This window comes from Eulemur rufifrons, chromosome 29, assembly GCF_041146395.1.
Source record: "Eulemur rufifrons isolate Redbay chromosome 29, OSU_ERuf_1, whole genome shotgun sequence".
In the NCBI taxonomy this organism is placed as follows: domain Eukaryota; kingdom Metazoa; phylum Chordata; class Mammalia; order Primates; family Lemuridae; genus Eulemur; species Eulemur rufifrons.
The window spans coordinates 18466713-18481163 of NC_091011.1; the positions used below are offsets into that span (position 1 = coordinate 18466713).

General features: G+C 43.7%; 1 protein-coding gene across 3 annotated transcripts in view; it reads left to right on the plus strand.

Annotated features, from left to right (window-relative positions):
* The window catches only part of MATCAP2 (microtubule associated tyrosine carboxypeptidase 2), a 46673-nt gene extending 44790 nt beyond the window's left edge, over window positions 1–1883 (plus strand). For all 3 annotated transcript variants that reach the window (XM_069461595.1, XM_069461596.1, XM_069461597.1), the window contains one exon: window positions 1725–1883. In XM_069461595.1, coding sequence (XP_069317696.1) covers window positions 1725–1883 — 159 coding nt within the window. The remainder of the gene's footprint in view (window positions 1–1724) is intronic.
* The last annotated feature ends 12568 nt before the right edge of the window (window positions 1884–14451 follow it).

The following is a 14451-nucleotide window of genomic DNA, read 5'->3' on the forward strand; positions in this document are numbered from 1 at the left end:
ATAAGTAATCTTTGGGATGATACCTGTGAACAACTGTTCCCAAACAACCTTTCAAAGAATTATTTTAACATCCGTTCTCTTTTTCCAAATCAGTTATTACACTGGTGGTAACAAAATAGAGACGATCTAATTCTGTTATATTTCTTCTTTTACTGCCCTTTTTTTGTAGTATTATTATGGACTTCATTCTTTTTTGTTGAGCTTTTTCATGGCTGCTCCTATGTTGTTTTAAACATATCTTTATGTTTTCTGGCAAAGTAAAATGCCTGGGTTCATCTTGTACTTTCCCTACCCAAATCTGAGATTAGCCATTTCTCCAGTGAAGCCTTGGTTCCTTTCAGTGGGAAACGGTATTTAGAAAACAAGATCTGAGTACTAGGTATGTATCTTGCTACTGAGGTGCTCTTGCTTCTAGAGACCTTTTCAATGAGCATATCATATTATTTGTCTTAAATCATAATGATTTAAATTCAAATCAGACTCCACTTGATTCTTCCCCCTCCCATTCTATCTAATATATTTGCATTTCCCTTCTCTTAAAATGAGAATGCTGTTTCCCAATATCAGTATGTTTACTCATTCTGTTCTATAGTAAACTCATAATGGTTTAAGAATTGCTAAACCATACCAATATCAACAAACCTATTTTCATTACATTTAGTGGTATACATACTAAATAAAATAAATAATTTTTAATAATATTAAACATTTTTTAAATTTAATAAAATACAGATATAGTATGAACATAATTTCTTTTCTCAAAGCCTTCCCACTGAGCCTGGAAGAGTGTTGATCAGAAGACCATAATATTTAAAGTAAACCAGGTTTTGGAATTTAAGATGCAAAGATAATGTATGGAACTTAAAATATTTCACCCCTAAACCTAACCTATATATAAATACCCTGAATTACTGGCTTCTTACTTAGGTGAATAAAAGAAATGTGAAATTTTTAAAAAATACTTACAAAAATTCAAAATAAAAGCAAGATACTATAATACAAAACACAAATCATTATGTTTCCCAAATTAAATAGAAACGAGTGTCTAATATACACGTTGCATATCCCTTCTCTAAATGGCTGGGATCAGAAGTGTTTTGGATTTTCAGTTTTTTCGGGTTTTGGAATATTTACATTACTTACCAGTTGAGCATTCCAAATCCGAAAATCAGAAATTTCCAAAAGCTCCATCAATGAGCATTCCTTTGAAGGTCATGTCAGCACTCAAAAAGTTTCAGATTTTGGAGCATTTCAGATTTTGGATGTTTGAATTTGGGACAGTCATCTGGTATAACTGTGCTAATTTTTCTAATTTATTAATGTGGTATTTATATTCTAGCTATTTTATTGATTCTTTTATTTAGATTTAGTCAGGTTTTTTAGATTTAGAGTCCCTCATGTACACATATATATTAAGTTTGGTTGTCTAATTTTCAAACAAACTGAGTAGGTCCAAGATAGAGTGTTAAATCACGTTTGACTTCCTTTAATTAACTTCCTTTGAATAACTTCTTTTAATATGGTCATAGTACGAGGGTGCAAACAAATGCATTCTAATTTAACATAGTGAAGAAAAGTAAGCTGCTGATTTTTTTGTTATTTTACAGCTATTAAATAATTTGACAGATGATCTGTATACTTTCATTTAAGACCCAGGGAAGAAATTCATCTTTAAAATGTACCTTGTGGTTATATTTTAAAATTAACCCATCTTCCTTTTTCAGGTTTCTTATGAAGATGTGGATCGCTTAAAAGGATTGGCAGTTATTGAGAACATGAGAGTCCCTCACTTCCTGCAGGACTATAGCCGATATATGGAACACTTACAGAAGATCATGGAAGTCAATGAACTAACCGACAGGGAACTGAAAGACCTTATATAATAATTAGCATTCTTGCAAACATAGCTAAACTATACCTCCATGTATATTACCAATTGGGTGCAGTTAGCACCAGCATATTTATAAAAGAAGAATGGCTGAGTTTTCTGAAGAATAGTCTTCAGTATTCAGCTGAATTTTTAAGTTAAGTACAAACCTTAAACTATTTTCCTAAAATGTTTCTATAGGCTGCAGGAGGAAGTTACTCCTATTTTCATCTGAATTTCATCAAAGCCAGATGAAAATGTTACTGCTAAGTGTTTTTGAAGACTCTTGGTCAAATTGAGTGATAACCTTCTGGCTGAAGTTTAGCACTGGCCTAGTGCATCTGCCTGAGCACCAAAGCCAGCCCTGACTAGAGATTGGCTGAATTCCAGTGGCATTCAGACTCCAAAGTTATATTTTGTTTGATAAACAATGGCAATTATTCTCCCTCGAAAAAATTAGTTTTGTGATGCTCCAAAAAGCTAATTACATCAGGATTTCCTATTTCTCTTATATGTTAAGTAATGTTAAAGGGAGGGCAAAAGCAATTTGAAAAGTTTCCATTAAGTTTTTTATTTTAACATTATTGTCTTACCTTTTCAGCTTATAGGAACTAAATTAGAAAATTACCTCTTTTTGTCCAGTTATATTTTCATTTACTGAAACATGCTGTACCCCTTCAAATTTTTTATAAAGTTCTAAGGTCTTTCCCTCTGCATCCTTTATATAAATGGTAAGTACAACTTCCAGAGCAATTTGTCTACAGAAACCAAAATAGTTGGACACTACTCAACTTTTTATTAAATGGAATATGTAATGAGCAGGAGACAAATAGTCTGACCTAGTTAAATGTAGGAGCTGGATGTTGACTGGGTAGCACCTACAGTAAACTTGACCATGCTCTGAAAAGTCAAATTTCTGGACATTGCCATTGATAAGCTGGCTTTGTGATATTGGTTCAGTGTATTTTATCAAAATCTTTGACTTCATCAACCCAATACTGACACAGTTTGAATTAAAAAATGAGAGTTCTGTTTTGCTGGATTTTTCTTGCTATAAGCTTATACACCTAGCTTTGTAATTTGTCAGTTTCAGTGTACACTCGGATATATTAACGTGTACTTGGGGTCAAATGGTTCTTCATACAACTTAGATTAATGATCAGAAAGAATGCTGCTATAAATACCCCATTCAAGATTGCTCCTGAAATCTCTACCCAAAGTTATATGAGAGTTTATTTTTACCTCAGTTCAGGCTAAAATATGGTGCTAACACTGGTAGATGTATACTGTGAAGCCTAGTCCATGTTCATGCTAGAAAATGATTTTAGGAATTCTTTTGCAGGCTAGGTTATGTGATTTTTCTCTTTCGAATATCTAGAAGAGGTTGCCTCAAAGAAGAATGTTGCAGCAAACAGGATATACTCTAGCTGGTGCCTGGGGGGTTCTTGCAAAGCCAGGTATCTTGCCTCTGGCAGTAGAGGGCCAGGCCCTTTGGAGCAGTGAAAGCCCCCCACCACCACCCGCTGTGCTGGCCAGTATGTGTCTTGCACATCTGTATGCCCGGCTGGGGGCAGAGTGTGCCAGCACTAACCAGACACTGGAATCTCCTCTGGACACCTCAAGCATGTATCTCCTTACACCTGTCATATACTTTCAGCTTTGTGTAGTGTTTTCTTTAAGAGACAGGGTCTCGCTGTGTTGCCCAGACTAGACTTGAACTTCTAGGCTCAAGTGATCCTCCCACCTCAGGCTCCCCAATAACTGGGAGTAAAGGCACGCACCACCATGCCCAGCTTTTATAGTATTTTCTGACTTCATCTTAAAATTTATCAAAGGTGATTGTGAAAACAATGTCTTAAAAGTATAGACAGAAATGGCAATATTTATGTCCTGTGATTTAATCCCAAAGGTTGTAAATTCAACATTTGCAGGCAATAACACTGCCAATCTTATGTTATGGTTTAAATATAAAGGAAAATCATAGCAGCCTTAATTTCCTTTTGGTGTAGGATCATTTGCAGTGGTTCTAGTCCCTAAATTTTAAAATGGAGAGATATTCTCTCTGTGTCTGATTTGGAAAAGGAACTGCTTTCTTGCCTTACTGCTTTAGTATAAAGACAAAAAATACAAGCACTCTACAGACAAAAATGACCTTAAATCACATTGATTGTCTTAAGATATTTTAAAAGTTAGCAGTGAACCAAAAGTAGTTGCATATTAGCAAAAATACTTAAAGAGCTCTAAGCTTTAAAAGTTGAGATTGAAGATTTAATGAATGTTTATTAATTCTTTTTCCTGAAAGAGCATAAGGTCAGTTTCGTTCCCTAAAATCAAAGTTTTAATAAACAGAAAATGATAGCAACGGTACTTAGAATAGTTGAAGATCATATTAATTTGAATAGTTATTTGCTATAGGCTATTGATTTCATCAGTTTTGTCCACTATAATTTTAACATAAAGTTGTATCAAATACAAATTCTGATAAACTGTTAGGTTTTAATACCAGACAGGATTCAAAGTCAAATTAATGTTTGCAAACATAAATCCATGGTCTTCAGTTCTTTATATTTTCACTTTTGTAAAAGTGTTTAAAATTTGTATTGTTTGTTTTGTATATCTTTGGGCATTTTGTGTCTAGCTATAATAAAAAGAAATAGCACTGAGGTTCTTAAATGAAGTATGTGGGTATATATGCATGTAAACTTCTTTGAAAGCCTAAAATTATATTTTTATTTTGGTGTTTCTTGTTTTTTATTTTGTGGTGATTATCAAGAGGACATCAGTCATGCTTGTCTTCTAGTGTCCTTACTTACAGAGAAATATTACATTTGTCACACTATGCCTTTCCCCTAATTAGTTCCGGTTATACCCTCATGGGGCATATGGAGAAGGGAAAAGGAAAAAGACAATTCTGTCTTAAGTTACTACTCTGTTCATTTAGTAAACTTTTGTGCAGAACCTGCTGAAGAGCAGGATCTGTGCTGAGTGCCAGAGATGCTCTGCTGAAGAAGTCAAGAGACAGTTCAGTGAGAAAAGGAGGCAGAGTTTACAAGTTACAACACCATCCCATGCCCAAAAAGTGCTACCAAAACACTGTACACTATAGTCTAGGCCTGCCCATGTGCTTGAAACAGAGATTGCAAAGTGGTGATTGTTCACAGGATTTTATTACTACTCTTTGCAAGACTTATGTTTGGAGGTAGTACAGGTGCCCTCCCAATCAGGGGCACATGACCAGTCCAAATTCAAACCTTTATCTGCATTTGTGAAAGCCTTGTCAGCCAGCTATGGTTTTTATGCATTTTTATTCACTTAATGCCTTGAAACTGATGCCAGGATGTGAAGTACCAGTGCTTATTAGCAAGCTGTGGGAGAGCTTGAAGAGTAGGTGGAATTTCAGTGGGCGGTAGTTTCAAGAGATTGTGGAGCTCTGGAGAGTTATTCCCCCCAATATGGGGATAAGATAAACCTGAAAAAACCCTACCACTATATATAACAAAATTCTTAATAGAAGCAAATATGCAAAATGTCTAAAATATATAAAATTTAAATAAAGCAGATATTTGGTGCCCTTACCATTTTAAAATACCTTTATCACATTTAGAGTACTTACCTAGTTAGTTACTGTTATGTCTCCAAGAAAATTAAGCAGCTTAGATGCTACAGGTAAACTGACCCTCCTGGATTTAGGAAGACAGTATTTCTTTTTTGCCACGGGTTTGTGTTGGAGATCAAATTCTCTTTATCTTGAGTTACCTGGAGTGCTCCAGTCAGCAATTAGTAACAAGCAGAGAACAGCCTTGCAGAGCATTTGGGCAGTCTTTGAGTGCCTCCCCACAACTCTCCAGTAGAGGGACCACTAGCTCTTTTCTTTGTCCCTTCTCTTCTCACTCTTCCGGTATTTTATCTTTGGCTGGAGGCCCTCTAGATATTTAATCTCGTTAGTTGACCCTTGCAGCAAAATCCCAACCTACACTCTGATTTTAAGCAAGCATAACTGTTCTACGGAAGATTTGTAGATCACTTTAACCCAAGAGGAGTAAGTAACTGAAGTCACCTGCAGGCCTATTCTAAAATGTTTCCTCCTCTACCCAGTGTAAATCTCACACTGACAAATTTGTCATAACATTTCTTGAGATGATTTGGGTTGAAAAATTACTGTGTATATTTACTATTAACAGTCTTGAGAAATAGCTTTAATAACATTTCAGTGTGTCCATTTGATACAGCATCTATGTGAGACACAAGTAATGGTGAACCAGTTTTTCCCTTTTAAGGAAATGAGATAGAAGAAAATACTGGGGAAATTGACCAGATCCTATGGCCAAAGAGATTATTTCTCAGCTGAATAACAAAGCCCCACAAACTGAGGTCCCATTGTTTCTGGATCACAGGCAAGGCTAGGGAACTCACAGCTTCTAATCTTAAATCTCACTTTTCTTAGATACAAAACAGCTTCCTGGCTTTTGCCAGACCCTAGATACCCAGTAACAATGCAGTCTTAAAACACTTTAAGCCTCTGGGATGTCTTCAAATAAAATACTGGAAATTGCAGAGGACTATCTCCCTCTCATCTCACCCTCCCCTCTCCCAGGTAAACAGACCTCCTAAAAATCGGAATTCCTTCCCAGAGCTGTTAATGCAAAGCTCAGAGGTGTTTAGGGATTAGACATGTAGCTGGATTTGTCTGGAATAATTCTAGGTTTTGAGAACATGAATATCCTGTATATTGAGGATGGGAATTGGGGCCTTTGCCTCCACCCCCTCTAGGAGCCATCTGGAAGCTGCCAGTGGTGAAGGCGGAGGCCCAGGCCAGCTCCTTGGAGTTTTGCTCCTCCTGTGCATTCACTGCTTCGAGCTGGCAGTGCACATCGTCCACCCGAGAGCCCAAGCACCAAAACCAGAGTCTGACTGCTCCTTGCCAGCAGGCCTAGGCGACCCCTCAGGAGGTAACTTTGAAAAGATCTGATTTCTAACTTCTCAGCAATTTGGTCATCTTAGATAAGTAAATGATGATGAATGACATTCAGAAAAATTCAGAAGAAAAGTTCAAAAAAATTCCTAGAGCTCCAGTTGCTTATCAGTACTATAAGGATTTACTCAACATCAGCCTTGTTTGGCAGTAAGAGTAATGGAAAAAAATCCTCATTGTCAGCTCCATCAGGATGGCAAAGCCCAAGGACTCAAGACTCTTAATAAAATAGTCACAGTAACAATGGTTCTCTGGCTGTTATCTGTCGACTCCAATTCTACACTTTTTCAGCTGCCTTCTTAATTTCAGATGTAGGGTTGGGTAGCGTTGTTCTTGCTGCTGAATCACTTACCTAGCCATTGAAAGCCACACTAAAATTCTGAGTAAGCTACCACAGTTCTTGATACACCCCCATCTCTGTCCTCTTTAGTATTTTTTATAGTAGGTTCACCAAAATTTTTAGGCACTCTCTCCACATTGGTGTTTCTCGAAGTATGAGCCTCAGGGCACCATCACCAATTCATATGGACAATGGGCCAGGTCTAGTCAGTGTTCCGTCATCAGACTCTGGGTTAGGGCTTAGGAATCTACATTCCAGAAAGCTCCACGTGTGATTCTTTCATGCACCAAAGCAGGAGGACCACTGCCGAGAGAGAAATTCTCTCCACTAGATAGCGTGAAGGAAACTGAGGGCCTGGGAAATGCAGTTCATGAATTGCCAACCACCACCCAGCAAGTGTGCGTTATGGAGGGCCTAGTTCCTGGATTCTGGCTCCCTGTCCGTGGGCTTTTAGAGTCAGTGGATGGAGCAGGGGATTTATAGCCCAGAAATTCATAGGATCCCTCAGTGCATGGAACAGGGATGGTGCTGTGTTTGCCAAGAGGTAAAGCCATCTCTGGAATTTGTATTTTAAAATGGCACTTCAGTGTCTCAGAACTGAGGAGCAAAGAAACTACCACACAGAACACAGTAGGCTACCAGCCTGATGCACTTTCTAGCTGAAAACTCAGGCTCTGTCCACACTAACTGGTTCGAGAGCAATCACACAACCCCGGCCAACTGCACTCACTCCTTATCACAGAAACACTTGAGTCCTCAATGCTACTCATCCCCAGCAATAATCATTTAACTAAATAATTCATCAGAATGAAAGTCAGCAGGATGCTCAGGTGATTGCATCTTCCATCACCGACTATTGATTGGAACTTGGCCTGCTAAGCAGACACTATTAGGCACCCCCAGAACCAAAAGCACCAAGTGAAGCATGCATTATATGGTTTGACCCCAAAACGCAGGAAAACCGAAGCAGGTAGGAAATTCCCTCTGGGGCCTTTTATCTCTCTCCCTGCTCCTTCCTGCCCAGGCCACCTGGAGCCATCTCCAGGAAAGAACAGAACTCTCCAGGGATAAAGCAATGCCCTGTGTCTTGCTGTTCTCTTTAGCAGACTTTCGAACTTCACTGCCCAGGCAAACCAGAGTTCTCCACATTACCAAGCCCAGCCTGGCTAGCTGGGCACACAGATCAGAGAAAAAGAGAGTGCCCCCCTCCCCGCTCACCATCCTGGATGGATGAAGGGAGGAGCAGGAGACACCCCTGGCAAGCAAGAGCCAGAGGCCCCAGGGTGCCTCAGACACACCTCACCTTTGCCTTCGAAGTTTGTCCTTGCTGTCCAGGGCTGCACCTGCACTCCTGGCCTGCAGTGGTCAGGCCTGGCCACCCCGGGCTCTCCGCCATCTGCTTTCCGTGGTCTGCGTGTTTCTGGGGCAAGGCCAGGCTACCAGGTCAACCTCAGCTACTCAGTCTCCCAAGCACTTTCCAAAAAGCAGGAAGCCACAGGAAATGCTCCCGGCCTGCTCCTTTGCATCAGCCCCGCCCACCTTTGTCAAGACCACTTGTTTTCCACAGCCCTCCTTATCTGATAGACGGCCCCCCACCAACTGCACTCACTCCTTATCACTGTAAAACTGGAGTCCTTAGTGGCCACCCCAACCCTCCCAACCATAATCATTAATATTCATCACAATGGAAGTCAGCAGGGCACTCAGGGATCCTCCCCTCCCTGACTATGGGAATTGCCTGTTAAGCAGACACCAAAACCAAAAGCCCCAGGTGAAGCCTGACTCACAAGGCTTGACCCCGAAGGCCAGGTTGCCTCCACTCCCGACTAGTGGCCTCTTGTGCCCAGCAAACTCCTCCCAATAAGGGTCCTCCTGCCTGATTTTCAGTGGTGGTTTCAGTCCTTTGTGCCCACGCTCCCAGTGGGGCCCTGGCATCTGAACTCATGTCCCTCTTCATGGCCCCACAAAGGGGCTCCTCATGCGTGGCTGGGGGCCGCCCACCACTGGACATCGGTCCGCTGTGTGTGCTCAGCTCAGCCCAGCCAGGATTTGACAGCATCCTCCAGACTGTAGAAAGTCACCCCCATCCCAAGGGCACATACCGCATTTCTCAGTGCTGTCCCGCCTGGCCGTCTTGTCACTGATGCCATGGATCATGGATTTGGGTGGTCTGGAAACTCACGAAATCCTCCTATCACACTGCACTCCTGTCCTCCCTAGAGATGCTTGGACACCACTGGAGAGAATAACAATGATTGTGATGACTTCACACCAAATACATCTCATTTAATCTTTATGACAATATTACATGGTAGGTAGGAATAGCCTCACTTTTCAGATAAGGAAACTGGGGCTCAGGGGAGGTTGAGTAACTTGCCCAAAGTCATGCCAATAATAATTTCCAGAATGGATTTGAACAGGAATTTGGGCCCGTAACACCCATTACAGCCAAGCCACCGATGGCTTCCCTCACTCTCTTCCTGCCAGTGCCCCTAACTTTCTGGGGCCTCCGGTTCTACCTGGGACCATTCCAGAGCCTGCTCCCAAAGGGTGGGCGGGCTGGGTGAATGTCAGCTCAGAGGCAGAGAGGCTGCAGAGAGTATGGGGTGGTGGTGGAGGGAGGGAGGAGAGGGGACCCTCTTGAGATGAGAAACAGCTCCACTGGCCAACTCCAGGGTTTCTCTACTCTCTGCTCCCTGGCTCCCCACGTCGGGATCTGCCCTGGGTGACTGGTCAGCGGAGGCCAGCTGGTGGCCTCCCTTGGCCTATGTGCTGCTGCTGCCCTCGGCGGCAGAGCCTTCTTGGGGAGGTGGCAGAACCACATCCACTTGACTTTTGGGAGCTGAGTAGTTCTCCTCCCTTACCTCAAACTTGTCCTTGCTACACTCCGTCACCCTTCCCTGAGCCTTATTCATTCATTCATTTTCTTTTCAAATGCTACGATGTGCCAGGTTCTGGAGATCCAGACATGATAATCTATTCGTGTCCTGGGGCTGCCATAACAAAGTAGCACAAACTGGCTGGCTCACAATAGAAATGTATCCTCTCTCAGTTCTGGATGCCAGGAGTCCAAGATCAAGGTGTGGGGAGAGTCCTACCTGCCCCGTCCAGCTTCTGGGGGCGCAGTTCTTGGCATTCCTTGGCTTGTAGATGCGTCACTCCAATCTCTGCCTGCGCGGTCACCTGGCATTCTCCCTGATTGTCTCTGTCTTTTCCTCTTTTTATAAGGACATTAGTCATATGGATGAAGGGCCCACCCTACTCCAGTATGACCTCATCTTAATCAATTACATCTGTAACGGCCCTATTTGCAAATAAGGTCACATCAGAAAGTGCTAGGTGTTAGAATTTCAAGGTATCTTCTTGGAGGACATGATTCGACTCATAACACAAGGCAACAGCCTCCCTGTCCTCAATAAATCATCATCGTGGTCATAATGGTGGTGACTAGGAGTGGGCCAGCCTTCTCCAGAGCCTTCTCCAGATGCGCAGTCCTGCTGGGGGCAGGCCTGACAGCTGAGGGTCTCCTGCTCCCTCTCCCCAGCGCCTCCCACAGGGCTTGCCTGGCCGGTGCACAATGAGTGACTAATGAATGACAAGCAACTCATTTGGGCTTTTAAATAGCCCTTTCTTTTCTTTTTTTTGAGACAGAGTCTCACTTTGTTGCCCGGGCTAGAGTGAGTGCCGTGGCGTCAGCCTAGCTCACAGCAACCTCAAACTCCTGGGCTTAAATCATCCTAACTGCCTCAGCCTCTCGAGTAGCTGGGACTACAGGCATGCGCCAACATGCCCGGCTAATTTTTTCTATATATATTTTAGTTGGCCAGATAATTTCTTTGTATTTTTAGTAGAGACGGGGTCTCGCTCTTGCTCAGGCTGGTCTCGAACTCCTGACCTCGAGCAATCCACCCACCTCGGCCTCCCAGTGTGCTTGGATTACAGGCGTGAGCCACTGCGCCCGGCTGGCCCTTTCTTTTCTGTCTGTGACTTTTAACTTACCCTCCAAATACCGTATATTTTAATTTCCCCATTCTAGAATTAAATAATTGAATACTTTTGGTGATCCTTCCCTAGCAAGAGACCACTCCAGGGAGTGGCACAAAGGGGAAGAATTATAGAGGCTCATCCCTCCCACACGCACACACCTCCACTGTGAGGACTTCGGCACTCTTGGTCCACAGGGAAATGTAGCATTTATTTATTCTAGTAAAAAGCATAAATGTTCTATTGTCTTTTTTGTGACTTGGGCCTTTTCATTATTTATGTGCGTAACTCATCACGATCACGGAACATTTCAAACACACACGAAAGTAGAAAGAAGACTATAATGAACCGCTGTGTCCCCAAGACTCAGCTTCAACAAGTATCAACAGTTTGCAAATGTTAAGTGTCGTTTGGATTTTAAACTTTACTCAGTCCTCTCATATTTACCAGGCAGGGGAAGAGGGAAGCAATAGACAGTCCATTTATTAATTTAATCTTAAAGCTTCTAGAAAACTTATGCTTGTAGTTCTGTCAGTTTTGTGAAAATCCTGCCTTCTGGGCTAAAGGAAGGGCAGACCGGGCTGCAGAGCAGAGGAGGCGGCTCCCAGCAGGAGGGCCTGGGGCTAGGCCATTCCCACAGCTCTGCTGGGAAAAGGCCCCGCCACCCAGTCTGGGCAGGAATGGAGCCTTTCACGGGCAAATGTACCCCCTGTTAGCCAAGTGAGGGTGCCACTTAAACATCTCAGCCCAGCTCTTACTCCCTTCTTGGAGGCTGGAGTCCCTCTGCTGTCTCCTGGCTACTCAACCAGCAGAGCTGTCCTTCCTTGCTCCCAGCCTGTTTCAAACTTCCACAGAGGCTGCTCCTGCCCTGCGGGTGGAGACCGAGAGGGGCCACCGGGCATGACCCCAGAGCGTGGAGGACCTCCTTACCCACCAGGCCCGAGGGTGCCAGGTCAGTGATTTTCCAGCGCAGCCGCCACAGGCGTGATTTGAGACGTCCCCCAGTTTCACTTAGGAAATACCCCAGACACCTGAGGCTGGGCAGCCCGGGAATTGGGGAAAGGTCCCCTCTGCTGATCCACGGACGAACCACACGGGGAAAGCCAGTGGTTGCTCTAAGAACTAATAACAAGGGGGAGTGAGGTCTCAGGCCCGGCTAAGTCACGGCCTTCGGGACCTGCTGGAGGGAGACAAGCGTCCAAGTCTCTCTCTCAAGACAATGCAGTGGGCCGGGTGCGGTGGCTCACGCCTGTAATCCTAGCACTCTGGGAGGCCGAGGCAGGAGGATCGCTTGAGGTCAGGAGTTCGAGACCAGCCTGAGCAAGAGTGAGACCCCCGTCTCTACTAAAAATAGAAAGAAATTATCTGGACAACTAAAAATATATGTAGGAAAAAAAAATTAGCCAGGCATGGTGGCATGTGCCTGTAGTCCCAGCTACTCGGGAGGCTGAGGCAGTAGGATCGCTTGAGCCCAGGAGTTTCAGGTTGCTGTGAGCTAGGCTGACGCCACGGCACTCACTCTAGCCTGGGCAACAGAGAGAGACTCTGTCTCAAAAAAAAAAACAAAAACAAAAAACAGACAATGCAGTGAGGAGCGATGAGGTAGGAAGGGGCTAGAATAGCAGCACCCCCTACTCCCCAAGAAAGGAGGGGCCTGAGGGCTGCAGGCAGAAGGGAAATCAGTTTAGTCCTTTCTTCTCAACTCGGTTCTGTGCTCATGATTATAAACTATTGTTTCATTTCTGACTCCCAAAGTGATGCTTTCATACTCATTGCAGAAAATTAAGAAGATATGAAAAACAAAGACAATGCTCTTATCTCACACACACACACAGAGAACAGAGTAGAAAGAAGGGCGAAGAACACTGGCTTTGGAGTCAGGCCGATTTCCGCTTCCACTTCCCCAATAGGCTTCCAGCAAATTGTTCCTCTCTGAGCCCCGGCACCCTGATTAATAAGATGTGTCCCATGGGATTGTCTGGACAACTATATGAGAAATATTCATAGAGTTTCTAATACAACTCCTGGCCCTAATAAGCCCTCAGTAAATGCCAATTGTAATGTTGCAGTTGATAAATTCTTTATCTGAAATATTTAAATTTTTTTTTTTTTTTTTTTTTTGAGACAGAGTGTCACTCTGTTGCCCAGGCTAGAGTGCTGTGGTGTCAGCCTAGCTCACAGCAACCTCAAACTCCTGGGCTCAAGCAATCCTCCTGTCTCAACCTCCGGAGTAGCTGGGACTACAGGTGTGCAACACCATGCCTGGATAATTTTTTCTATTTTTACTAGAGATGGGATCTTGCTCTTGCTCAGGCTGGTCTCGAACTCCTGACCTCAAGTGATCCTCCCGCCTCGGCCTCCCAGAGTGCTAGGATTACAGGCGTGAGCCACCATGCCCAGCCATGAAAGATTTAAATTTGCCTCTGTTGTACACCTAAGAGATGGTGGTTCCTGCTCCACTGAAATGGAATCGGGTCATCTTCGCACTGGGGACTCCCTGAGGTCAGAGAAGAAAAGAAGGGACAGTGACTCCAAGGCCAAAGCTGATGTTTTCCCAGGATGCAGTGTTGATTTGGGATTTTCCCACAAGTTTGGATCAGGCCTCTCCAGGAGAGCCATGTGCTGGATGTGCCAGGATGGGACTGCACGAGGTGCCATTGCCTTTCAGTGGGGCCTCTGTCATCGGTCTGCCTTGGCCCTTCCATGTTCCATTGTCTGTTGGGATTTGTCTACATCTGCCTCTCTGTCTCCCCGCAGAGCTCCTCGCCTGCTGTCTGATCTGATTGCCTCGTGCCCCAGCCCTGTGTTGCCAAATACACAGCCTCAGCCCTGCTCAGTGCTGCACCCCCAGTGCAGACGATGAGACCATGTTTAGCACGGATGCATGGAACCCAGGCATGACGTTAACAACTGGGTCTGGCTCAGTGCAGCAAGAATGTCTCTGCATCCTGCAGGACTGAACCGCTAAGCTGAAAAGGGACAGAAGTAAAGCCAGTGGGAGGTGACCAGACAGAGAACAGTGCTCAGTTTGCAGAGGCGCAAAGGGCACATTTCTGGAAAGGCACAGAAGCCCCCACCATACTCCAAAGATGAGGGTGCACCTCTGACCTCGCAGGCTTCCACTGATAACCCCCATTACCTTTCGTTATCCATCAACTTATGTGACTTGTACCTGTTTAGATTTTCAATCAGGGTTTAGAGAAGGTGGTAGTGGGTGGCAATTGAGGTAGAAGAAATGTGTTCTGGAAATAAACCCCCAGGTGTAGAAAGCCACACTTCCCTCTAGCA